This window comes from Paramormyrops kingsleyae, chromosome 18, assembly GCF_048594095.1.
Source record: "Paramormyrops kingsleyae isolate MSU_618 chromosome 18, PKINGS_0.4, whole genome shotgun sequence".
NCBI classification, from domain to species: domain Eukaryota; kingdom Metazoa; phylum Chordata; class Actinopteri; order Osteoglossiformes; family Mormyridae; genus Paramormyrops; species Paramormyrops kingsleyae.
This window is the reverse complement of record NC_132814.1, coordinates 8,350,991-8,377,140: the sequence shown is the minus strand read 5'-3', so window position 1 is coordinate 8,377,140 and position 26,150 is coordinate 8,350,991. Positions and strand designations below refer to the sequence as shown.

General features: G+C 41.0%; 2 protein-coding genes across 3 annotated transcripts in view; both read left to right on the top strand.

Moving 5' to 3' along the window:
* Positions 1 to 344: 344 nt before the first annotated feature.
* Positions 345 to 18,416, top strand: abcg1 (ATP-binding cassette, sub-family G (WHITE), member 1). Of its 2 annotated transcripts, XM_023819409.2 has the most exons (15): positions 353 to 429; positions 4,256 to 4,499; positions 9,463 to 9,580; positions 9,719 to 9,851; positions 10,334 to 10,384; positions 11,754 to 11,899; positions 13,368 to 13,491; positions 13,637 to 13,751; positions 14,607 to 14,752; positions 14,866 to 14,967; positions 15,216 to 15,384; positions 15,499 to 15,599; positions 16,008 to 16,166; positions 16,887 to 17,005; positions 17,111 to 18,416. In XM_023819409.2, the coding sequence occupies exons 1-15, from the start codon at positions 367 to 369 to the stop codon at positions 17,337 to 17,339; spliced, it is 2,019 nt and encodes a 672-aa protein (XP_023675177.1). In that variant the 5' UTR covers positions 353 to 366; the 3' UTR covers positions 17,340 to 18,416. The 2 variants fall into 2 exon arrangements, with proteins under 2 accessions (XP_023675178.1, XP_023675177.1); XM_023819410.2 differs by lacking the exon at positions 4,256 to 4,499 and having other exon boundaries at positions 345 to 429.
* A 5,491-nt stretch (positions 18,417 to 23,907) lies between these two features.
* The window catches only part of ddx10 (DEAD (Asp-Glu-Ala-Asp) box polypeptide 10), a 98,832-nt gene continuing 96,589 nt past the window's right edge, over positions 23,908 to 26,150 (top strand). Inside the window, exons 1-4 of the mRNA XM_072702005.1 lie at positions 23,908 to 24,225; positions 24,768 to 24,828; positions 25,072 to 25,202; positions 25,600 to 25,758. Coding sequence (XP_072558106.1) covers positions 24,037 to 24,225; positions 24,768 to 24,828; positions 25,072 to 25,202; positions 25,600 to 25,758 — 540 coding nt within the window. The 5' untranslated portion in view covers positions 23,908 to 24,036. The remainder of the gene's footprint in view (positions 24,226 to 24,767; positions 24,829 to 25,071; positions 25,203 to 25,599; positions 25,759 to 26,150) is intronic.

The window sequence follows — 26,150 nt, the reverse complement described above, 5'->3', positions numbered from 1 at the left end:
GTTTTTCAAAATGATAATCAAGATGCGAGTAATGGCTACTACAGTCAAGGTGTTACGAAACATCCAGTGGTTCACTGCCTTCAACATTAGAAGAAAGGAAAGACCTGCGTTGTCTTAGCCCCTCCTTTGGTTTTCCAAAACACAGTTCATGGCAGGATAGTGTGTTATATCAAAGTACATCCCAAGAAAGGGGGTTGTGTGCATGTAAACAATAACATAATGAGTTCATGCTCCCCGTAGGAAAGACGGGAGACAGTCAAAAACGACCGGATATTCAGCAGGGAAAAAAATACTCAGAAACTCAGGAACAGATGCTGCGGGAGCTGCTGGGAAGAAAAAAAAAACTTGATGACATGCGCTAAAAAAATGGCTTGTCTTATGGCAGCCTTTTCAGTGAATAATACCGCGGTCACGAACTCCATCATCATGGTAAGAAATAACGAACAAGAGATATATATCTAAAGAAATATTAACGAACAGGTGTGGAAGAACGGGAAGTTAGGGTTATGGACACGTATGCAATAATTTAGAGACGGGTGTTGCTATTAATATTTGTTTTGTAGAGAAACTGAGGGAATATTACAAAATGTTCTTTACAAAAGTGGAATAATATTTACAATATACAGGTTTTTTCTTTTATATTTTCTTTCCAGACTTATAATGAGATTTATTGTACATGCGTGCTGTGACAGATGACCTGCATTCAAACTACCGATTTATGCCAGAAGTCTATTCACATGTAGCATGAAATGTCAAATTCTGTGTATTTTAAAGTCGCCCTTTATAAAGATTTATTCGTTGCGTCCGAATTAATACAGTTCACCTTTATCGATTATCTGGATTCCAATAAGCGTATGAACTGCAGTAACCCTTCCCTTCTTGGAGTTTAGTGGGTTGTATATTTTCTAGAAGTAAGGCTTCTACTTCTTATAATAGTAATGACGTTGATAATACCAGTGTTTTGGTACTGTGGTCTCGTTTTTGGCGAGTGAAATATATTACATAAACCGAACAACTATAAGATAGATACGACACTGACGAAGATGATGATGATCTGAAGACTTAAAGAATGGAGTGATATGATATTAATTACTACGTGTTATTTTTATGGTCGTAACATTTCCCCTTTTGCGCTTGCATCTGTTAGGAAGAGTAATCATGCTATGCAACTGGAGTTATCAAAATGAAATACTTAGAGTTTTTTTGGCCAAGGTTGGAGGTGGTCACGTTCTCATCCATATCACATCTAATGTCTTCTCTGGCGATACATCTGTGACAGTATCTTAGCATTCTTAGCATTGCACGAGACTGACACATTTTTGTTACTTGCCTTTACTCCCCTGTCGGTAGAAGTGTTCCATTTAGGTCATCAAGGAACTATGTCGTATTGGCCAGTTTCTGATTCATGCAACGTAAAACCACCATTGGATAATGCCACACACCTTGTGATCTTGGCCCTCTCTGGGCAGGAACATCAGCTGTTGCTCATAACCATTTACATTTCTCCCTTTCCATCTTCTATCTCACTGTCATTGTTCTTCATCTAGAAACATCTTTTATTTGATCCTTTGATCATTCCAAAGATTTATGGATGATAATGAGAATCCACTTTGTTTGGGTTAGTTTTTCTTTCATCTTATCATATATGTTTTGTTTAGATTTTCACTATATTTCAGTATCATTACTGTAGAAATATAGAAAAATGCAATAATTTAGTTTAAAACGTATTTTTAACTGTTTTTAAACAATAGAAATAGGTACAGTTTTATTGGTGGCGAAGTTTGAGTGAGAAAAGAATCCATGGATTTTATGCAATGTCATTGAATGCTTGTGTATCAGTAACAAAACTCCCGTTGTTATTCAGTATCAGGTGCCAGTACTCCCCTTATTATTCAGCAACAGGTTCCAGTACTCCCCTTGTTATTCAGTATCAGGTGCCAGTACTCCCCTTGTTATTCAGTTTCAGGTGCCAGTACTCCCCTTATTATTCAGCAACAGGTTCCAGTACTCCCCTTGTAATTCAGTATCAGGTGCCAGTACTCCCCTTGTTATTCAGTATCAGGTGCCAGTACTCCCCTTATTATTCAGCAACAGGTTCCAGTACTCCCCTTGTTATTCAGTATCAGGTGCCAGTACTCCCCTTGTTATTCAGTTTCAGGTGCCAGTACTCCCCTTATTATTCAGCAACAGGTTCCAGTACTCCCCTTGTAATTCAGTATCAGGTGCCAGTACTCCCCTTGTTATTCAGTATCAGGTGCTGGTACTCCCCTTGTTATTCAGTTTCAGGTGCCAGTACTCCCCTTATTATTCAGCAACAGGTTCCAGTACTCCCCTTGTAATTCAGTATAAGGGACCAGTACTCCCCTTGTTATTCAGTATCAGGGGCCAGTACTCCCCTTGTTATTCAGTTTCAGGTGCCAGTACTCCCCTTGTTATTCAGCAACAGGTTCCAGTACTCCCCTTGTAATTCAGTATCAGGTGCCAGTACTGCCCTTGTTATTCAGTTTCAGGTGCCAGTACTCCCCTTGTTATTCAGCAACAGGTTCCAGTACTCCCCTTGTAATTCAGTATCAGGTGCCAGTACTCCCCTTGTTATTCAGTATCAGGTGCCGGTACTCCCCTTGTTATTCAGCATTAGGTGCCAGTACTCCCCTTATTATTCAGCAACAGGTTCCAGTACTCCCCTTTTTAATCAGTATCAGGTGCCAGTACTTCCCTTGTAATTCAGTTTCAAGTGCCAGTAGTCCCCTTTTTATTCAGTATCAGGTGCCAGTACTCCCCTTGTTATTCAGTATCAGGAGCCAGTACTCCCCTTGTAATTCAGCATTACGTGCCAGTACTTCCCTTATTATTCAGCAACAGGTTCCAGTACTCCCCTTTTTAATCAGTATCAGGTGCCAGTACTCCCCTTGTAATTCAGCTTCAGGTGCCAGTAGTCCCTTTGTTGTTGAGTATCAGGTGCCAGTACTCCCCTTGTTATTCAGCAACAGGTTCCAGTACTCCCCTTGTAATTCAGTATCAGGTGCCAGTACTCCCCTTGTTATTCAGTATCAGGTGCCAGTACTCCCCTTATTATTCAGCAACAGGTTCTGGTACTCCCCTTGTTAATCAGTATCAGGTGCCAGTACTCCTCTTGTAATTCAGTTTCAGGTGCCAGTAGTCCCCTTGTTATTCAGTATCAGGTGCCAGTACTTCCCTTGTTATTCAGTATCAGGAGCAAGTACTCCCCTTGTTATTCAGCAACAGGTTCCAGTACTCCCCTTGTAATTCAGTATCAGGTGCCAGTACTCCCCTTGTTATTCAGTATCAGGTGCCAGTACTCCCCTTATTATTCAGCAACAGGTTCTGGTACTCCCCTTATTAATCAGTATCAGGTGCCAGTACTCCTCTTGTAATTCAGTTTCAGGTGCCAGTAGTCCCCTTGTTATTCAATATCAGGTGCCAGTACTTCCCTTGTTATTCAGTATCAGGAGCAAGTACTCCCCTTGTTATTCAGCAACAGGTGCCGGTACTCCCCTTGTTATTCAGTAAGTTTAAGTCAAGGGAGATGATGCTAAGATTGTACAATTCCTTGGTAAGACCCCACCTAGAATATTGTGTGTAGGTTTGGTCACTTTACCTTAAAAAGGACATTGCTGTCTTAGAAAGGGTTCAACATAGGGCTACAAAAACTATTCCTGGTCTTGGAGGAATGTCTTATGAAGAGAGGTTAGCTGAGATGAATCTGTTCAGAGACTAAGGGTATATAAGGTTCTACCAGGTCTGGATGCTGTTTAACCAAATAGATACTTAAACATTTACATTTTCTAAATTCAGGGATAGTCCTCCTGGAGCAAGTTGGGGTTAAGGATCTTGCTCAGGGACCCAATGATGGTAGTGCCAAAGGTGGGACTCAAACTCATGATCTCTTAGTCCAGAGGCAAGCATTCTAACCACTAGATCACCAACACCTCAATATTAGTTCAAATACAAGAACTTGTGGCCAAAGGTGGAAATTAGCAGGAGAACATTTTAAACTGGATTTGAGAAAGCACTTCTTTACACAACATGTAGTATGGAATAGTCTTGCTGTTAGTATAGTGCAAGTTAAAACCCTGGATTCCTTTAAATCAGAGCTAGATAAGATTTTAGCAACTTTAAGCTATTAGTTGAATTCCCCCCAAACGAGCTTGATGGGCTAAATGGCCTCCTCTCGTCTGTAAATTTCTTATGTAATACACGTACCCAGTTTCCATTTCTTGTGTTACTTTCTCAGAATGCCAATGGGCCCCCAGATCTCATGCTTGACCCCCGGAGTGTGTGTGTCTCCGTTGATGAAGTGGTATCTAACAACGTTAGCAGCCAACAGACGCCGCTGCTGCACAGGCATTTAAAGAAAATAGAGAACAGCCTGAGTGAGGCGCAGCGCTTCTCCCTCCTGCCGCGACGGCCTGCTGTCAGTATCCAGTTCAAAGACCTCTCATATTCTGTCCCAGAAGGCTCATGGTGGAGAAAAGCAGGTACAGTCACCTCTTCACTACACAGGTGGATGCTATCCATTCTGGAAGCTATTTTATTTTGTCTGCTGTTTTCAGCTGTCATGGAGTTAAAGACCGAAAGGGCAGTGATTTGCGAACTGCAGACCTGTTCCACTTCTCACTGGGTAGTTTACTGGTTTCCATTCAGTTAAACAGAAACACAGAAAACCCCACCCACTGCTGCACACACCCGTTGTGGATTTTGAAGGCTTGCTGAGAACTAGCTAGTATTCAGCAACTAGTTATATAGGAAATTATTCTATAAGCCGGAATAAGTGCATCATGCGGTGATTTGGTTGAAGATTGCATATTTATGACGTTTTATTGGAAATGGTGGTGGATTTTGTGAATGTACTTCAGCATTCATTGGAAGCTCCGCATAGCATCACTTACGCTATTTGCTTCATTTGGACAAATGCAGCTGCTGAATGAAAACAAATGTGAAATGTGCCTCTCTATTTTACCTATAATAACAAAATACAAAATATAAATAAAATATGCTACATCAGTGTGTGCGAGAGGGTCGTGAAATGATTTCTGGAATATTGGAATATGTGGAAAAATATTAAAGGAGGGAGACCCCCCCCCCTCCCCCCAACCGACAAAAACTACCAATGGAGAACCCCCACCCCCCTGAAAACGAAAGGGGATTGCAAGTCTTTGGCACTGTTATTTTGGGGGACATTGGCTAAAAGGTTTTCTAGAAGATAGGGCTGTTAAATACCCTCCATTCCCTTATATACCATAGTCATGCTAGAATTATAATACATTATAATACACACTTTAAAATACACACATTTTAGTTTATTATTTGGGTGGGGGGACAAAAAAGTGAAAACTTCTAAAATGTCATGAAAGATTTACTTTACAGATTAAGTTTACATTACAGTGCATGCAAGTACATTGTGTCTCATGTGATTTCAGCATTAATTTGGTCAAAATTTCCACACAATCCTTTATTTCTTCAGAAATTATACTGATTTTAAATGGTGACCAAATACTCACCGTCTGTCGTCTATATGGAGATATGGGCCTTGTCTCTCGCCACAGGCTGACTGTGCGCTGTGCTCTTTGACCATCTGCTTCATGGTGAGGTAGCTGCCTTCAGCTCTCTTACATGAATACATTCCCTGCATATGGTCTTCAGAAAGTTGCCGCCCTCCTTTAAGCCAAACAGAGCTGTGTTTAAACTCAACCAAAGCTAATGGAAGGAGAATGAGAGCAGTCATAGGAGGACCTGCTAGAAATACACTATGTGGACAAAGGTATTGGGACACCTGGCCATTACACCCACAGGAAATTTATTATATCCCATTCTAAATCCATAGGTATCAATATGTAGCTGGTCCCACCTTTGCAGCTGTAACAGCTGCCACTCTTCTGAGAAGGCTTTCCACAAGATTTTGGAGTGTGTCTGTGGGAATTTTTACCCATTCATCCAGAAGAACATTTGTGAGGTGATGTTGGATGTGAAGGCCTGGCTCACAATCTCCATTCTAGTTCATCCCAAAGGTGTTTGATGGGGTTGAGGTCAGGGTTCTGTGCAGACCAGTCAAGTACAGTACTTACACACCAGACCCACCCAACCGTTTCTTTATGGACCTTGCTTTGTGCACTGGGGCACAGTCATGCTGGAACAGAAAAGGTCCTTCCCCAAACTGTTCCCATAAAGTTGAAAGTATAGAATTGTCCAAAATGTCTTGGTACACATAATAGAGGAGACCCTCTCCATATCGATGCCTATGGATTTAGAATAGGATGTCATAGAAGTTCCTGTGGGTGTAACGGCCAGGTGCCCCAATACTTTTGTCCACAAACTTTATCTTCGAAGGCATTGCTTGTGCAGTGTCAGGCAACCGTAAGTTTTTTTTTTTTTAAATTTTATTTATTTATTTTTATTAAATCAGTAAGTTATCAAATTCTGTCAAGGATTTGAGAATAGTGTTTGTAGAGGTTTTTGCAGATCATTGTTCTCCATGATTTAATTGTATTTAAACCACAGTATAAAAGGTATTAAGGTAAGGAGCAGCACCTAGTTTCAGACAGCGTTAAGGTAAAGGGAGGAATGGTCTGTGTGTCATTGCAGCTGTATGATGAATGATTCAGGGTAAGACAGATCTCCACCCCCAACCGAGCCCCACCCAAGACTAGACTGAAGTCGAGCTGAGGTTTGAATGGGCCACAAAATTGAGCTGCTCTCTTGTTTCACCAGGTTCTGGGAACATAGCTTTTCACAAAAAATGGCATACAATACCATATACTTTTGATGCTATTTAATACTCAGACTTAGTGTGGTTTCTATTGCTGCCCTACTGCACTTACATGATACACAAAAGCTGCATGTTTTAGAGCGCCGAAAGCTGCTATCATGTTTCCCGTCAATGTTTACAGTCACTCGTTAATTGCAGGAAGATGGTCGTTTTACAAAAGCCACCTTTCAGTTTGGATTGATACGGAATAATTTACAGAATGTTTCAGATTGACATCATCGTTATTCACATGAAATGTTGAGTTTGATCTCAATTGATACAAGAGGTATGTTTCATGTATGTTTAGACCGAACTCGCGCTAACAGTGCAAGCAGCCAACGGACACCATTACTACACGGCCATTTAACATATGGAATTGTGCCTTGTAATGGATTAGTTTGTCTAATTTTCCTGAAAATCGGACAGAGAATGAGCATCCATCTGCTTGACCTCAGGAAATGAACCATGAAGATGTCTTCCTTCAAGTGAATTGCATGTATCTGGTCCAGGAGTACTGTCTGATTCGTCAGCAGGCCATTCTCCAACTGAAAGGTCACACCGTGAGGATCAGAGACGCTGAATCATGCAGCCGTCCAGGCGTTAAATTCTACTTCGGCTCTATCATTTCCTATTTTAATCTGAAATTGGAATTTAGAAATTTTTGGACATTCGTCCAGGGTTCTCAACTTTGGTCAACTGGCTGGAGTGAGATTTTTTAACTTGAGCCAAGTCTGCACACACATACACACTCATGTATGTAAGAGTGTATTACTTTGTAAATAGTTTGGGTTTGGAGATTTTAATAATAAGCTTTATAGTATCTCACAGGACATACCATCTATTTCAAGGAATTAACCTGTAGAAAGTTACTGAGGACAGTTACTAAGGTATATATGTTCTCTTAAGTTTGTATGCACTATAACTAAATGCTTAATTCTTATTTGTCTAGAGAATTCTGACTGATGCCTTTGCTCCCTGTTACTGTGATTTTTGTGGCAACGATTAATGATTGTCATTATTTTATAGGCTGTATTATGTAGAATGCACTGTGTTAGTGAACAACTATGTCACCAAAATCAATAGTTTAAAATTACAGTATTTAAGCAGCATTGGGTGTAAGTTTAGTACTTAGTAACCAAGAAACCCAGATTTGATGTATTTTACTATACATCTTCTAATGAAAGTTTTCTCTGCAGTGTCATATATACATAACTCACACACACACACACACGCGCATCCAATAGACAATTTGGACACACCAAGTGGCCTATCCACCTGTTTTTGAAACATGGTAACACACCGAACAAAGGCACAGTATGCAGGCTAGAGCAGGGCTAGAATTTGAACGCCCAGTGGGCTGCCTTGCCACGCCCTCCAGCACTGACATCATTCCCAGTGCTTAACCTATATGACAATAACCATGGGTAATGCTCTGCTTTTTGTTGTACTGTGGAGTCTAAAATTTTGAAATATTTTAAATATTTCACACAAGTTATTAGTTATATCAGTGTTTAAAACTCTCAGGGGTAGAAAATGTGCTGCAGCTAAACCTACGGCATGGTGTTGTAGTCAGGGACGGATTATGGGTTGTGTGGGCCCCTGGGCAAAACGTTCGCGAGGCCCCCCACCAGCACCACCACCACAACCACCACAATTCAAGGGCCCTTGGCAGCCAAACGCCCTCCCTCCATGTTTCCATCAGAGGCCCTATAGGGTCAGGGGCCCTTGTAGGCAGAGGATCAAAGAATGTAGGCCCTCTAAAATAGACAAACGAAAATACATTGTTGATAAGCGTTGCAAATTGTTTTGGGCTAGGGGCCCCATGGGCCCCCTGCACCCCAAGGGCCCCTGGGCAGCAGCCCCGCTGGCCCGGCCCGTAATCCGTCCCTGGTTGTAGTGATGAGCGCTGTTACTTCTCATCTCTGAGAGTGGGGTTCGAGTCTCCACCATGGCTCCATGTGTGGAGTTTGCATGTTCCCCCCATATTGTCGTGGGGTTTCCCCCTGGTACTCCGGGTCTCCCCTCCCCCCAGGTGAACTGGAGCTGCTGAATTTTTTGTGTCCAGACATCTTTCATTTTATCCATACCCAGTTATCCCATGCAGAGCTGTCGGGGTGTGTGTTTTGGCTCAGACTAAGTAGGAAAGTATGATTCTTCGCTGTGGTACTGTTGAGCCGGGCTATCTGTTCCCATGAAGGTAACGTATGCAGCTTTGCTTGTCTGCATGAGGACAGGAGGGGTCAGCGGTATTTCTGTATTATTCAGATCAGAAAGGAAAATCCTATTAGGCAGTCTGGGAACTCCTGGATTATAGCCCTGATCTAAGCATTGGATAAAGAACAGGTTACTGTGGGACATTCCTGCCTGCTGTTCTGCTTTATGGTGCTGAGGACTAGAGTTGTTTCAGTTTTAGAAGAGTGTTTGATTTGGTTCTAAGAATGTTATTGATTGATGCATGAACCTGTAGATCAGTCCCTACACCTGCCGACCTGTTTATGTGGACCTGGGATCTACGTACATCCAAGTCATGCAAATTGACCCAGAAAATAAGTGGCCTTGTTCACGTGAACAAAGATGCCTCGGTCTTTTAAAGATTTGGGACAAAGCAGAGCATCAATCAGGCGAATGAAGGCCTTTGCTCCCTTTGTGATGCGTATAGTTTCTGACAGCCCTGCTCCTGTTGTACTGGGCTTTAGGTTACAAGACCCTGCTGAAAGGGATCTGCGGGAACTTCAGCAGCGGATGCCTCGTGGCTGTCATGGGTCCCTCTGGAGCTGGGAAGTCCACGCTTATGAACATTCTGGCTGGATACAGGTATGTGAGAGCTGAGGGTGAAGACATGTGGCCAAGTAATTCTAACATTTCCTTCATGAGATGCATCTCCATACAATTAGGGGTCTCCTTAGTCACTCCCTGCATTTGAACTTTGAGCGTCTTGTCACTTTCTGGCAGAGAAACTGGTATGGAAGGGGAGATTCTGATCAACGGACAGCCCCGAGACCTCCGTTCCTTCCGGAAGGTGTCGTGTTACATCATGCAGGATGACATGCTCCTCCCCCATCTGACAGTACAGGAGGCCATGATGGTAAAGGGGAAGAAGCTCTAAACCCAAGGGGTTATATTTGCATGACCATGATCAATGCAACTGAAAATGATGTTGATACTGCCAGCAATAGCCATGTCAACTCCCAGGTATCATGGATTGTCTACCAAGGGAAAAACAGGGGGGTAAGAGGCTCTATGGGTTTGGATGCTGTGTCTCTGAAGGTTGTTGGCTCAAATCCCATGGTTGGCAGAGTGATTTGAACCCAACTGCTGCAGTGACTGGCGGAACCTTTTTTCTCAACTGTGTGACGCTTTGCATAAAAACATCTGCTAGTTATCAGAATGTAAAGATAGGAGCAGCAATCCTAATAGTTACATAATAGCCCTAATGTTCAGGAAAGATCACTATGTTGAGTAATGCTATTCATACACTTTTGCTCACAATAGCCACTGTGTTTATTTGTAAAGCACACATTGAATTTAAGGCTTAATTGAGCAGAACACTGTTCCACTACTTTTTAGGTGTCAGCTAATCTGAAACTCCAGGAAAAGAATGAGGGCCGGAGAGAGATGGTAAGAGGATTTCATCAGAAATCTAGAAAAAATCCTCTGTGTGTGTGTGTGGGGGGAGGGGGGGGGTACATACCCATTAGCTCACTGAGAAAAAGCCCAGTATGCCAGATGGCCAGTCCAGCCTTACATGCCAAACATTGTTATAATATTGTAGGATAATTGGAAAAATATTTAACAAAATTTTATTGGATTTCACTATAAATAAATTATGTCATTGCATGTGTTGTTGATGTTACAGTATATATTATACCTGGCTAAACCTGAACTGCGTCATTGAGGAGTACATCAGATGTGTAAGCGCTAATGAATGACAGCCTATTTTTGAATACGTACAGATAAGTCAGGAATGGAAGACCTGATTTCAGAGACCCATTCAGAATAGTTTTTTAGGGCTTTTGTTCAGAGGAGACCTTCAGGGGGAAAGTAGGACATGGAAAGCTTAAAGCCTGTGATAAGTTGCTCCCGGGTGGTTTGGCTGGGGATGCGGACTCTTCCAGCATAGCATGCAGTTTGACATGTGTAACTACATGTCACGCTGCACAGGAACGTCAAAACGGCTCCTTCGCAAAACAGCGCCGGCATGCAAATGACAGCTGTGGCAGTGTCACTTCCTATAGGCCTGCTGGCACTAGAGATGAAACGGTATGAAAATTTAGTATCTCGATTATAGTGACCAAAATGATCACGGTTATCAGTCATTGCTATATTGCTAAAATGTGCCGAAAAAGTTCTGATACACAAACTGAAATAATTTTACCAAATTCTATAATGAAAATCACAACTAAAATTAGCAGCACTATGTACTTTTTCTTTGCTTAAACATTAAAATAGTAACTTAGCCAAAACCTTATATAAGCATAGGAAAACCATATTAAATCTCCAGAGCGCAGTCACTGCCTTACTCCGTATTTTCATGGACACAAAACAGACCCACGTTGCATGCTGCGTCTGCACACCTGTGTTTCGGACTCTGTCGCTAACTTTGGTTGATGCAGGAAAGTATTTAACCTACATTTTTATAAGGCAATCGACCACGGTATTAATGATAATGAAAATCTGAAACGGAAATACTAACCGTTGGGAATTTTACGGTGGTTAAGTGTGAAACCGGCAACCGTTTCATCCCGTTGGCACGCTGACATAAAGATTCTAGTTAGCGTTAGCGCTCCTGTGTTGAGTTGGCTGCCGAATGGGCACCCTGCTGTCTGCACGTCCTTAACATAAGGGGCACTGTGGAGGGTAAGGTAATATAACGGAAGTGGAAAATACTAACCTGGGATGGAAACTGAGCTAGCGTCACGCCTTGTTCAGTTGAATGAAACACTGGTGCGCCGTGAAAAGCAGTGCGAAAAACCTGCTTTTGTTTTAGGTGAGAGAAATCCTGACTGCGTTGGGACTTTTGGAATGTGCCAAGACGCGTACGGCGAACCTTTCTGGGGGCCAAAGGAAGCGCCTGGCCATTGCGCTGGAGTTAGTAAACAACCCGCCCGTCATGTTCTTCGACGAGCCAACCAGGTACACTCACTCTTGTCCAATGCTGAGGAGATCAGTACATAAGCATGCTAGTAGGCGCCATTAAATTCCTACTAAAGACTGGGTTCAGGCCATTAGTAAGTGGGCTCCCCTCAGGCGGCCGCATGAGCAATTACCATTTATATTATGGTCATTTTGGACGGGATATAATGGCACATTAGACTTGATAATACTTTGAGGTCTTTATACTGCTGAGTCTCTGCTCCCTAGTTTCCCCTTTCATGTATTCAGAGTAGTGTTATAATACTACCTTACCAAATACACTGTTTCTCCTTGTGTCCAAAGACTCCAATGCTGTCTCCAGTTCTGCTTTTCTTAGTTCTGTTGTTTATTATTACGGTTATTTATTTAAATACTGGGAGCCACAAAAATGACCACTTCCGTCTGGTGCTCCATGTTTTAATTAAATTCTCATGTAACCTGTTTGATGGGATTTGGTGAGAGTTATGAGAGTATTATAAAAGAAAGCATGTACTGTGGCATTGCATAAAGCTGGGTGATAGGACTGAGTGACCCCCCACCCCCGTCCAGGGCTGAGCGACCCCCCGTCCAGGGCTGAGCCACATGCTAACAAACCAGTTGCACGTTGTTATAAAAACAAAGCCCCCGTGACAGTGCTTCTCTGCTTTCCACACACCCAGCTTAATTTATGGGGTAGCTGCCCTGCTCTGGTGCCATTTATGCGTATCATAAAAACATAAACACAGAAATTGCAGCTAAGTCTATAGCCACATTGCTTATGTACCAATCTCCTGAGCATTTGCCTGAGGGGCTTCATCCGTATCCACAGGCAGTGTCCCTGTGACCTCTCTCATTAACAATCAGGCAATTCAGCTTGTCCAGATTAATCAGGTGCTTAATCGTACCTCTAAGGGGTTTAATAGAGTGCATTGGGTTAATTAAAGGCATCGAGGCAAACATAAACCTTTTAATTATGATGGTAGAAGCCATATTAAATTCAAATAATATGCATTATTACAAGCACAAGGAAAAAGCATGTTAAAAATAGAAAATACAAATATTTTAAAGCTTTTTTATGATTTACATAATCTATATGTAAATTTGTCATTGTATGAAACTCAAAAGAGTAATGAAATGACAGTTTCCTCATTAAGCTAGTTGCCTTTCTGACTTTCATGACTGAAGCAAAATTTTTCGCTGTTTTAAAAATTAATTTAACAGCCTTTTCCTGTGACACAACCCTGAGATTCACATTTTCTTGCACGTCAGTTAAAGGGCAGTAGGTAGAGCACTTAGCTGATGAACCAGGCGTGTGCACAAAGGAAATAAAGGACTGTTCTTTGGTATCTTTGAGCTTGGAAAAACTTAAAACACCCAGCAGAATATGAAACTATTAACCATATAAGTAAACTTTTTCTTAGCAACTAAATGCAAAATAATAATAACCAAGGCAGGCAGTCATCGATCTCTGTGTCTCTGCTCCCTGCAGTGGGCTGGACAGCTCCTCCTGCTTTCAGGTTCTCTCTCTGTTGAAGGCTCTGGCCCAAGGCGGACGAACCATCATCTGCACCATTCACCAGCCCAGTGCTAAGCTCTTCGAGCTCTTTGACAAGGTATGTTTACATCAGCGGTTGTATCATGCTGTGTGAGCACCAATTACTGTAACCCCTGCACTCTGAGTTAGACGTGGTGGCGGGATCACTCGGAAATGTTTACTGGAGCTCTAACACAACACATCTCACGTCCATCTCTGTGCAGCTCTACGTCCTGAGTCAGGGTCAGTGCATTTACAGAGGATACGTGTCCAATCTCGTCCCATATCTAAGAGAGCTGGGCCTCAACTGTCCCACGTACCACAACCCTGCAGACTTTGGTAAGGGCCGTTTGATCGATTTATCAGAGATCGGCTGATATTCATTAAAAATCAAGATATGGGCATCGGTTCCATGGGAAAATATTGGCCGATATTGTCGGCTGGTATTTAAGCGTAATCAGTGTTCAGAGTTAACAGCACCAGAGCTAAAGACCCAGCTACTAAAAAAATGATGATGATTATGATGATTATAACATCCGATGATCATCCATTTTCTGTCGTGAAGGACGAGGGTTGTAATCGACACATTCGCCACTTTTAAGATGCCTAAAAGTACGAGCCTGCAAAATATTTATAATCCATATTTAAATCTGACAAACAGTTCGATCTTTTGTTTTCCGTAGGATAAAAAACAATGTAATGTCATTCCACTGCTGTCAGCCCCACCCACCCCGCTGGGCAAGTGGCTCATGAACGGCGATATACACATCGGAGCGCCACTGCGATTTACTTAATTGTAGTCAAAAAAGGGGACAGCATGGTGGCACGGTGATTGGCACTGTTACCTTTAGGACTCTGGGTTATCCCAACATTCCAAAAGCATGCTGAGGTTAACTGGAGTTACCACATTGCCTGTTGGTGTGTGAGTGTGCCCTGCGATGGGTTGGCACCCCATCCTGGGTTGTTCTCCACCTCGCACCCATAATCTCCGGCATAGGCTCCGGACCCCCCACAACCTTGAATAGGACAAGCGGTTAAAGAAAATGGATGGATGGTAGTCAAAAAGGAGGTGGCTGTCCTGAAATTAGTTTCAATACACTTTGATTTATAAAAAATATATTGTGATGCCTGAAGCTGTTGTGTCTGGAGAGATTCTGCCAGGGAAGTTGATGTGAAACTGCATGCATGTCATAGTGATGGAGGTGGCTTCCGGGGAGTATGGGGACCAGACGGCCAGGTTGGTCAGGGCCGTTCAGGAAAGGAGTGAGAAGGACTATAGCACAGATGTACACAGGGATGGGCCCCTCAATCCATTTTTCTGGCACCGAACAACGGATGAGGTAAGGCGATGTAACAGTCTGCCCATACATGCCTGCTTGGACCAGAAACCATGATCTCACAGTAGGTGTTAAACTGGGACTGATCATCCGCAATTGGCCTCCTTATCGTCCAGGACTGGTCCTCCACTGAGGGCTGCCATAGTTTCTCTGCCAGCTGCCTGACTCAGTTCTGCATCCTGTTTAAGAGAACGTTCATCAGCATTATGAGGGATGCGGTAAGCAAGAATGCCACCTGCTGGATTAAATTGGATATTGCACCCTTATACAGATATATATTTACCCCAGAATAAAAAACAATTATTTTTAATTTTTTTTAAACTAAGAATTTTACAATTACAAAACATTACTGTTATGTTTTCAATCATTTGCTTGCAATACCAATTCTACACCTTGGAGCTTATATTCTTGTGCTGGTGGGTGTGTATCTCATTGTGTTGATTGTTTTTTTCCCCCCCCATACAAGGTCCTCACTCACCTGCGCATCACCTCCCATATCGGGATTGGAATCCTGATCGGTCTCCTCTACTTGGGCATCGGCAACGAGGCCAAGAAAGTCCTCAGCAACTCCGGCTTCCTGTTCTTCTCCATGCTGTTCCTCATGTTCGCGGCGCTCATGCCCACCGTGCTGACGTGTGAGATGGCCTCTGCAGCCGCGCCCTCGCGGCTTTTCCAAGTAGGAGTGACACTGTCGTCCCAGTGACGTCCACGCATAAAGGCATTGCCTTTCCTTCCCTCGTATCCCATAGTTCCCCTCGAGATGACGGTATTCCTGAGGGAGCACCTGAATTACTGGTACAGCCTGAAGGCGTACTACCTGGCGAAGACCATGGCTGACGTTCCTTTCCAGGTAGCTTCATGACCTTCAGCACCATTTTATAACGTAGCGTTTTATTGTAAAGCTAGCAGGTCATGATAAATGATCCTTACTCCATGTTAGGGTCACCCCTATATTTCCAATATTCCCATATAGGAAAAACGCATGACGTCACGGTAGTCTATAAGACTAGTGATGCTTTATGAGCTTCATGAACCATTTTCAGTACTTTTTGACCCCACTAGATGGTGCTCTTGGTTTGCTTTGGAGCATGAATTGCTCCTTTTTTTAAGTAGAGTGATGGCAGAAACTACAGCAAATGGTTACATTTTCCCAGAAGCTGGGAGGGAGCAAAAACGTGGACTGTCTGCAGGTTTCTGAGGACCAGAATGGGAAACACTGCTGTATAAGTATCACAGGACCCTGTGTGTGGCCCTGCAGGTGGTGTTCCCTGTGGTATACTGCAGCATTGTGTACTGGATGACCTCCCAGCCCTCAGACGCCGTGCGTTTCATCCTCTTCGTGGCTCTTGGGATACTGACCTCCCTGGTAGCTCAGTCTCTGGGGCTCCTGATTGGAGCTGCATCCAACTCATTGCAGGTGAGGCTGTCAGGATTTTGCTGCCATATTGGTTATCGAGAGGTTGTACGCATACATATAAGGTCACTGCTGATCTTAAGAAGATGGTTGCTGTAACATTGCTTATTTAAAGTACAAGTTGATTTCAAGATTATCTGCTTGATGCAGTCAGATATGCAGTCATGCTTCGCTTAACGGGGATACGTTCTGAGAAATGCATTGTTAGGTGATTTTGTCATTGTGCGAACATAATACAAACCTAGATGGCATCGCCTACGAGACACCTAGGCCAAAGTAAATAATTCTATATAATTAGAAAGAGTATACTCTATAATAACTGTAAAAGTACAGTATAGTAATTGCATAAAGAAGTTATATAGTTATTATAAAGTATTAGGTACTGTACATAAGAGGATGTGCTATACTTTTATGTGATTTTTTTTTTAGCTCCATTATGAGGCCATGCTACCATATCGGTTATCGAATTTAATAAATTGTTCTCCATAAACAAATGTGGCTACAACAGTAGGGTGACCAGATAACCCTTCAGGTTTCACAAACAATTTTAAAACAGAAAGGTTCCTGTGCTCGGCTAAATAATTCAGTTCTTCTTGTGTCTTGACTGGTTTGTTTTCTTGACTGAAAGTTCATCCAGCTTAATTCAGCAAAAAAGCATCCCAAGACTTTCTGTGAGCACTGTTATACCTGTAGATTGTACGTTGCTTATGTGGTTTGTTTTAGGTCGCAACATATGTTGGCCCCATCACTGCCATCCCCGTACTGCTGTTCTCTGGCTTCTTTGTCAGTTTTGACACCATACCCAAGTACCTGCAGTGGATCTCCTACATCTCATATGTCAGGCAAGTAAACAGAAGTACTTCCTGTTAATTTTAAAATAATGACACTGGAATATCCAGCCAGTGTGGCATAAGGAGCTCAGAATTCAAATACAGTGCGTGCTGCAGATATGGATTTGAAGGCGCCATCCTATCCATCTACGGTCTGGACCGGGAGGACCTGCATTGTGATCAGAACAAGACGTGCCACTTCCGATCCACAGAGGCCATCCTCAAGGAGCTGGATGTGCAGGATGCAAAGCTTTACTTGGACTTCATCGTGCTTGTCGTCTTCTTCATCACCATCCGCTTCATCGCCTACCTTGTCCTGCGCTACAAGATTAGTGCAGAGCGCTAGAGAGTCAACAGAATAGGGAAAAGGGCCATAGGTCAGGTTTAATTTGGGTCGTAAGAAATATGTTTATATTTCTTGGTGCAGAGCTAAACCACAGCAATGAAAGAAGAGTCACTATGCATTCACCAGCCTGGCATGCTGTAATGGTTTGAAAACAAAGAAGGGACAAGCTATTTTTTATTAGATCTTGATCTCTTTCTAGATGAAAGAGATCTCCAAAGTTTCTGGAGGTAAGTATAGTTCGGAGCTGAATCTGAGAGATACTTAACGGATTAATGCCTGTTTGCATCGTGATGCATCCTGACTAGTTTCAGACCTTTTTGTTGTTAAATATATTTAATGCTATCTGCACATGTTGTATACACATGGTTAATACAGATTTATATACAGTAGGAGGACTGTGTGTGACTCTTGCCCGTGGAAAGTCCTAGGATGGACAGCGTGATGTCACTGTCAGCCCTCGAGCAAGGTCCTTAACCCCCAGTTACTACAGCGTTTGTCTGTCTCCTCTTCTTCAAACAATGTACGTCATTTTGGATGAAAGTGTCCACAAAATATAAAATGTACATACAGTCACCCCTTCACATTCGTCAGGGGTTAAGGGGTGGAAGGTCCCTACGAATATGAAAATTTGTCAATAAATACTTGAGTCCATTATTAAAAATGCAAAACTGATAAGTATAAAAGTTACCATGAGAAGCATGAGATTCCACGGTCAGAGACGGCTAACGTGAGTGAGGATGGTAGCTCAGACAATTTTTTATTTGTTTATGTTTGCTTTACCAAACATAAAATTCAATATTAAATATGGAGCATTCACTTACACTAACATATATTAAATAACACTAATATTTATATTGTACATGATTTTATGTGATCATTTTCAGTATTGTTTATATATTTTTTTGGCTTGCATGTTGTCTAAAAATATTCTCATTTAATTGTTCACAGCCAGCTTGCGAATAACTGAAACTGTGAATGTCAAATTTGCGAATCTGGAGGGGTGGCTGTATATATAGGTACCTTTAGAGCAGAAAGACTGACAGAGTGTTATAATTAAAATTGAGGCAAATGAACTTATCCTCCTTTGTGTAGTTCAGTGGTTCCGATTTTTACCATGCCAGCTCAGTCGCGACCCCATATCAAGTGATCAAGTACCGGTTTAAAGTAACGCCACAGTGAACCACACAGTGCACTCTGCGATTTACACCAATCAATGCCTGTCGCACAAATCTGATTGGACGTGCCAGTGAATTTTAAATTAAGCATCTGTGCTTTGGCTTCTTGGATTAGTCGAGTGTTCACTAGTTTTCCCTTCTGATACAGCTGGTTTGAACAGTTGGAAGACAGTAATTCCCCACTTCCTCAATTTTGGTCACTTCTGTAAGAAAAATGTATAATCTATGTAAAATCGACATTACAGCATGTGGTGATGGTATGTGGTGACCCACTGGCTTTTTTAAGTCTTCAGGTTTTTTGTGGTACACTACAGCTACATCATTCCCTGGATAATACTGGCCCAAAGAATGGTAGCTTATATACACATGAATGACATTCATTTGTTTTACTTCTAGTAGACGGATAGTGGAGGGAGAGTAGCAGGAACATGGCCGGGTAGTAATATTATCGGTTTCACCCCCCCACACCCCTTCGAGGGGGCCTATCGATAGGGCTTCTTTACTCCCCATGAAGTAGATCTCTGGCGACGGGCCTGGTGAATTAGGCGAGATGGTAAGACACTGACCATAGCACTTTTAAATGCCTAATTACCATTAAAACAAAATCACATGCGACTGAATAGGGAATACTCATGATATGAATAACAATATATGACAGTCTTTAGAAACCTCCATATTTGAAACATTTTCATATGTGAAATCATCTAAATGATTTATCACCCATTGTGCCTATTAATTTGCTTCATATAAAAGCATATAGAGTCAATAAAGCTCACTGAAAAAAATAAAAGTACAGAAGCTGTATGGGTAAAACTAGATGCTAAAAACTCAAATGGCCTAATTGTCGGGGTTTGTTATAGAGCACCTAATGTAGCTGCAGAGGAAAGCAGAATGTTATATGACGAGATCAGGATTATGAGTAATAAAAATGATGTGGTGGTTATGGGTGATTTTAATTTACCTGGGATACAGTGGGACACAGTCTCTGACTCTTCTGTAAATGAACTTGAGACAGTAGAATTAGTACAGGATTGTTTTTTTTACTCAGTTTGTTAATAGCCCTGCAAGGGGAGAAGCCCTTCTTGATCTTGTTTTGTCTATCAACCAGGATAGGATTGGAAAATAAGAGGTTTTAGAACCACTCTAGTGATCATAACATGGTTAAATTTGAGGGTCATTTTAGTGTCCGAAGAGCGAAGTCCAAAACAAAAATATACAATGTGAGGAAGGCTAACTTTAATGGAACGAGACAGAAACTACAAACTGTAAACTGGATGGAGTTAAACAGCAAAACTGTTGAAGAGGCTTGGAATTTTTTTTAAAAGCACGTTGTTGCCAGTGCAAAAGGACTTCATACCTGTTTCCAGTAAAACTAAATCTAAGAAACTGCAGCCAAGGTGGCTTATTATGGAAATTAAGAATAAAATCAGGAGGAAAACGGCTTTGTTCCACAAATGGAAATTAACTAATGATTTCAAAATAAAGCAGGAGTATGTAAGTCTACAGGTGGAGTTAAAAAATAACATCAGACTCACTAAGAGGAATGTAGAAAGGAAGATTGCATTGGAGGCAAAGGATGACAATAAAAGTTTCTTCCAATATTTTAACTCCAAAAGAGTTTTAAAAGCTGAAATCACTAATCTGCAGGATAGTAAGGGTCTTATAATTGAAAATGAAATTGATATAGTAAATGAGTTTAATGATTATTTTACATGGGTGTTCACAGTAGAGAACACAAGTAACCTGCCACCATTTTGTACAAATACAGCGTCGTCTATGACCAATATACAGTATATATAACTGAGGCTGATGTGGTACAAAGCCAACTAAACTCAAAATAAATAAATAGCAGGGCCCTGATGGCATCTTACCTATAGTTTTAAATGAGATGAGGGATATTATTAGCCAACCTTTAACTTTACTATTTCAGAAATCCTTATCTACTGGTGCGGTACCTTCTGATTGGGAGCATGCTAATATAACACCCATATTCAAAAAAGGGGATAGAAGTAATCCAGCAAACTATAGGCCAATCAATTTAACTTGCATAACTGGAAAGGTATTGGAAGCTATAATCCAAGTGAAAATGGTAGATTACCTGGATTCAAATAACATTCTGAGGGATAGCCAACATGGATTTAGGAGAGGTAGGTCCTGTTTAACTAACCTACTTGAGTTCTTTGAGGAAGCTACAAAAGAAATCACAAAAAAAGCCTATGATGTGATCTACTTAGATTTCCAGAAGACCTATGGTAGTTATTACAGGCACAATGTCGCAGTGGGCCTGCGTTCATAGTGGGGTACCGCAGGGTTCAATTTTAGGACCATTATTGTTCCTAATTTACATTAATGATAATGACACCAATGGTCTAGCAGATACTAAATTAGCAGCACAGAGGGTACAATGGGATCTTGATTTAATTAGCAACTGGGCTGATACCTGACAGATGAAATTTAACATAGATAAATGTAAGGTAATCCATGCAGGTAGCAGAAATATAAAGTACAGATATTTTATGGGTTCCACTGAAATAAAGGTAGCTGATTATGAGAAAGACCTTGGTGTGTATGTTGATGCTTCTATGTCCCACTCTCGCCAGTGTGGGGAAGCAATAAAAAAGGCCAATAGGATGTTGGGTTACATCTCTAGGTGTGTGAAGTTTAAGTCAAGGGAGGTGATGCTACAATTATACAATTCCTCTGTAAGACCTCACCTAGAATATTGTGTGCAGGTTTGGTCACCATACCTTAAAAAGGACATTGCTGCCTTGGAAAAGGTTCAACAAAGGGCTACAAGAATGATTCCTGGTCTTAGAGGAATGTTAGAGGTTAGCTGAGCTGAATCTGTTCAGCCTCGCACAAAGGAGATTAAGGGGGGACATGATCCAGGTCTATAAAATTCTAACAGGTCTCGATGCTGTTCAGCCAAATGGCTATTTCAATATTAGTCTAAATACTAGAACTCGTGGCCATATGTGGAAATCAGCGGGAGAACATTTTAAAACAAATTTGAGAAAACACTTCTTTACACAGCGTATAGTTAGAGTATGCAATAGTCTTAGTGTAGTGCAAGCTAAAACCTTGGGTTCCTTTAAATCAGAGCTAGATAAGATTATAACAAGTCTGAGCTATTAGTTAAGTTCTCCCCAAAAAAGCTTGATGGGCCGAATGGCCTCCTCTCATTTGTAAATTTCTTATGTTTTCGATATGAGAAAAAATGACAGACGTTACTTAATTCCTGCTTGCTAAAGGCTTTACGGATGTTATTACTGTACATTTCATATTTAAACTGTTAGGATATGGGGGAGGCACGTTGATACAGAAGGTAACACTGTTGCCTCACACCGCCAGGGTTCGAGTCCTGCCTCCACTCTGTGTGCATTTTGCATGTTCTCCCCACATAAGCCAAAGACACGCAGTTAAGCGGATTGCTTAGTAGAAGTTGGATGTGGACAGATGCTATAATACAGCATGTATTACATTTACAACTTACAGCTTGAGGTTGATGTGTGGATTTACCAAGATTAAGTAGATTTTTTTTTACTCTTCACTCATCTCTTGTATAATTGTAATTGTGATGTATAATATATAATGGATTGCTTTTTTTTAATAAAAGTATCATTTTTCTAAGAACGACAACAATGATTTTTAAATTGAAAGTTTACAGTATTTAGATACAATGTATATGCAAACTTAATTTTTACAAAGAAATGTTTAAGAGGGGAAAAGATAAGCTCATAAAGTTTCAAGAAAGTCACCATTTTAAAACCATTATTATGAAAAATGAAGTTTACACAAATTACTATGGCAACTTTAATTGCAAAACATACATTGTCTTCAGCTGAAACATAAATATGAGCTTGTCGTTACACAGCAAAGTATTCTGTGGATGAATACAGAATGTTAAATGTCCAAAAAAATTACATGCTTTCGTACTCTTGTGCATTTTGAAGGATTAATATGCCTCCAAGAATTTTGGGTATGCTATCTTTAAGGAAAAGTGTAAACTTACCTGCATAACCTGACTGCTTTTGTTACACAGGCAGATATACATGAAGATGCTTTAGTGTTTTAATGTATTTTTTTGCATGGCACTCAGATACATCAGCACCTTCTGAGTATTATGGTTTTTGGGATTTTTACTACGTTACTCCTTTAAGCTAGAAAATTTCCAAGCCAGAGTAACAGAGATATGTATTGTAATGAGATATTTAGATAAATAAATATTTTAGAAATCTGATCAAATTTTGGCCATTCATTTAAATCTAGCATGTACGTACATTTTTCCAAACAGTATTTTTTTGTGTTTTTTATTTGAACAGCTACATGTATATTAAAGCAGTGTTGTTTTTCACTGCAGCCTCTTGTTGAACTTAAGAAGGTTAAGAAAGTTATTGGACAACATATATATTTTTTATTTTATTCCTGACTTGAATGTGATAACCGACGTTGAGGGGGGATTTTTCAATAAATCAATATTATGATCAAACAAATAAAATAACACCGAGGTGAAAGAACAGACGACGGAGAAAGACCAGTGCTGTCAACTACTTTCCGTGGAAAGTCTACTGGAAAAGTCACCAAATGTTAGGGCGACCAGATAATCCACGTCAAGGAGGACACTGAGCTGGGACAGGAATTGTAAATTACCATTTCAGTTAAAAGGACCCGGATTTCACTTGAGCACTGAGTTCTTGCTGTTAGCTGATTAGTCAGTCGCCTATATATAATCATGCATGTATCACTAATGCTAATGTGAAACAGCTGGATGAGTCTTTCAGTCAAGGAAACAAACCAGTCAAAGCACAAGAAGAGTAGAACTATTTAGCCGAGCACAGGAGTCTTTCAGTTTGAAAGTAGTTTGTAAAACCCGAAGTAGCTCAAAGTGTCCTCCCTGACATGGATTATCTGGTTACCCTACCAAATGTCAGTACATGAGCATTCTGCCCTGCGTCAGATGGTGTCACTCCTTACGTCTGTTTGCTTCTCTCTTACTCTCTGCTCACATATATTATGTTTTAATGCAGCCAAATTCCAAATAAAGCTGTTTATTTGCATTTTTCTGTTTCTGTTGTCAGACAACGGATGCGTGAAATCGTGAGTGAAACGAAATCCAGTTAAGATCACATGTTAATCAGCATTCACTTTCAAGACAATTTCAAGCTGCTGTTCCGCACTGCTAAAATTCAGATTTTATAACCACGACGTCGTGTGACAAAATCACGATACACATAATTAAAAGACAACGGCTGTGCTGTGATTTCGGTTATATTTATATGCAGAATGATCAGTCCTAGAGAAAGTTATGTTTGTCCGTCGCTAAATTTGGTGCCAGCAGGCTTTTTTTAAAAACAAACAAAAAAGTCCCAACACCGAAGGAAAGTCACGTCCTGTTCCGGTGACGTCAAAACAACGCGACATTTACCCTGTGCTCCATGCCTCCTCTCAGCAACGCTCACATGTCGCATGTCTGTTAGTAAGATAATAGTAATTAAAGAATATCTTTGAGTTAATTCAGCGAAATGACAGGGGAGACGAAAGGAACAAAAACTATACATCCAAGAAATGATCCAGTTAAGAACTTTGAAAAGTGGAAGAAAAAATACGACAAAACTAAAAAACGCGTCAAACACCAGAAAAAGCAGATTAAAAAACCCGAATGGCAGATCGAAAAGGAAAAAATCAAGAAATTGGTCGATAAGTATTCGGAGGTAAAACGTCTTATTGTAATTGATTAATCTGTCAGACTCCCTTATTCTTAATGACGGAGGCTTTTTACTGTCTGTGAATGTTTAGCAGTGTATTGTATATAATTATCTGCATTGTGCGATTTGTTGTTGGACCGTAAGAAATTGGCAGGTCAGAGTAGTGTGTATATGCTGACTGAAGAGTGTCATCAAACATTACCTGTAGTGATCGCTATTGGCAGTGGATTAAGTTGAATTAAGTTGTCTGTGTGCTGTGTGACCCGTTTCGTTTAATATGATTATCGGATTGAAATCATGTTGTCAATTTGCATTATTTCATGCTAGTTCTAAAGTGGACTTTGCCACTAATAACCAGCATCGTCTTACTGTATGTGTTTGCGTGTGTAAAATTTATGAGTCATCGTTATGTTAGTACTAGCTATTATTGTGTAAAATTTATATGGTTCCTAATAGCAGTTCTTATTTTTATTCTGTGTGCTGATGTATCCAGTTTTTTTTAGCATTAAGTAATGTTATCTGATTTTAAATATTTTTATGCCTTTCAGATAAACACCAAGGATGTATTGAGGTTTTCAGATTTCCCTTTATCAAAAGAAACATTAAGAGGTATTTTCAGTAATTGATTGTCTTGCTTTATGTTTTCTCCTATGTAAGAACTACTCTGTTTCCCTGTCTGCTATTATGTGCTGTTGAACACACAATGCTGCACAGACACAGCAGCACATAACACTGCTGATGTTTTATGTTTGAAATAAGAAAAAAAATGTATTTCCTTGAATTTTAACTATAGAGTTGTGATTATTATTAATTGTAATATTGCACTTTTTTGACTTGGGCTTCCCTGCTCAGGACTGTTAGAAGCTCAGTATCGGCAGCCCACAGAGATCCAGAAGCAGACCATCGGCTTTGCTCTGACGGGGAAAGATGTGCTGGGTGCCGCAAAGACTGGATCTGGCAAGACGCTGGCCTTTCTTATCCCTGTAAGCAAGCTCCCTTACAGTGGACAGTCTGTTTGTACTGGATTTTCATGGATCCTGGCAGCTGCAACATTGTGTCTGTTTTACTGTTATGTAGGGTGCTGGTTACTTTAATGAAATGTACAGTTTTTAATTTATATCAACCCTTTTGAGATGAAACTCAACATATTTCTTAAAGCAGAGGATCTCTGCCCTTGTAGTTGGAATTGCCCTGTCTAATAAAGGATATATTCAGTGTACTTTTTCATAGGTTTGTGCGTGTTTAGCGATTCTGGAACTGCTTTTTGCTGAGCAGGTGTCATCTGATGATGCACACTGCATTTCCTGCATTCCCCTGATGTTTCGGATTGGAGCTATGTGCTGCGGTACTTTCGTCTGATTGGCTGACCTGCTCACACAGGTCCTGGAGTGCCTGTTTCGCCAGCAGTGGTCAGCAGACGATGGATTGGGTGCCCTGATCATTTCACCCACACGAGAGCTGGCCTATCAGACCTTTGAGGTTTTGCGAAAAGTGGGCAAGAATCATGAGTTTTCCGCCGGCCTCATCATTGGTGGAAAGGTGCCCTTCTTATATTGTTAACTTCTTGTATTTTTTTGGGGGGGGGAGGGGGGGTGTTATCTCATTGTTTTAACATTGTTTTTGTGTTAACTCCTGTTTTAAGTGCTCTTTTGCTAGTATTCTGTGACGTTAAACATACATGTTCCTGATGCAGCTGGTATTCAAATTCCTAACCTTATGAGCTGTATGTATTAATGTCCATAGTTGGTGTTGGTCTGAGTAAATTCCCAGCACAACCAGTGCTATCCAAGCACAATCAAAGCCCATCAAAAATATTTGAAATTTTTGTTACTATGAATGTGTAGTAACAGTGGGACTGAAAATACAGACTGCATGTAAACACTCACATCTGTATCCTCCTGGGATCCTGGGGAATTGATTTTTTATTATTA

Excerpts from the sequence above, each read along its gene's own strand:
- abcg1 (XM_023819409.2), top strand. The coding sequence starts at position 367 with ATGGCTTGTCTTATGGCAGCCTTTTCAGTGAATAATACCGCGGTCACG. Across the intron at positions 15,600-16,007 it reads TGGCTGACGTTCCTTTCCAG|GTGGTGTTCCCTGTGGTATA; the intron begins GTAGCTTCATGA and ends GTGGCCCTGCAG. Across the intron at positions 17,006-17,110 it reads TCCTACATCTCATATGTCAG|ATATGGATTTGAAGGCGCCA; the intron begins GCAAGTAAACAG and ends TGCGTGCTGCAG.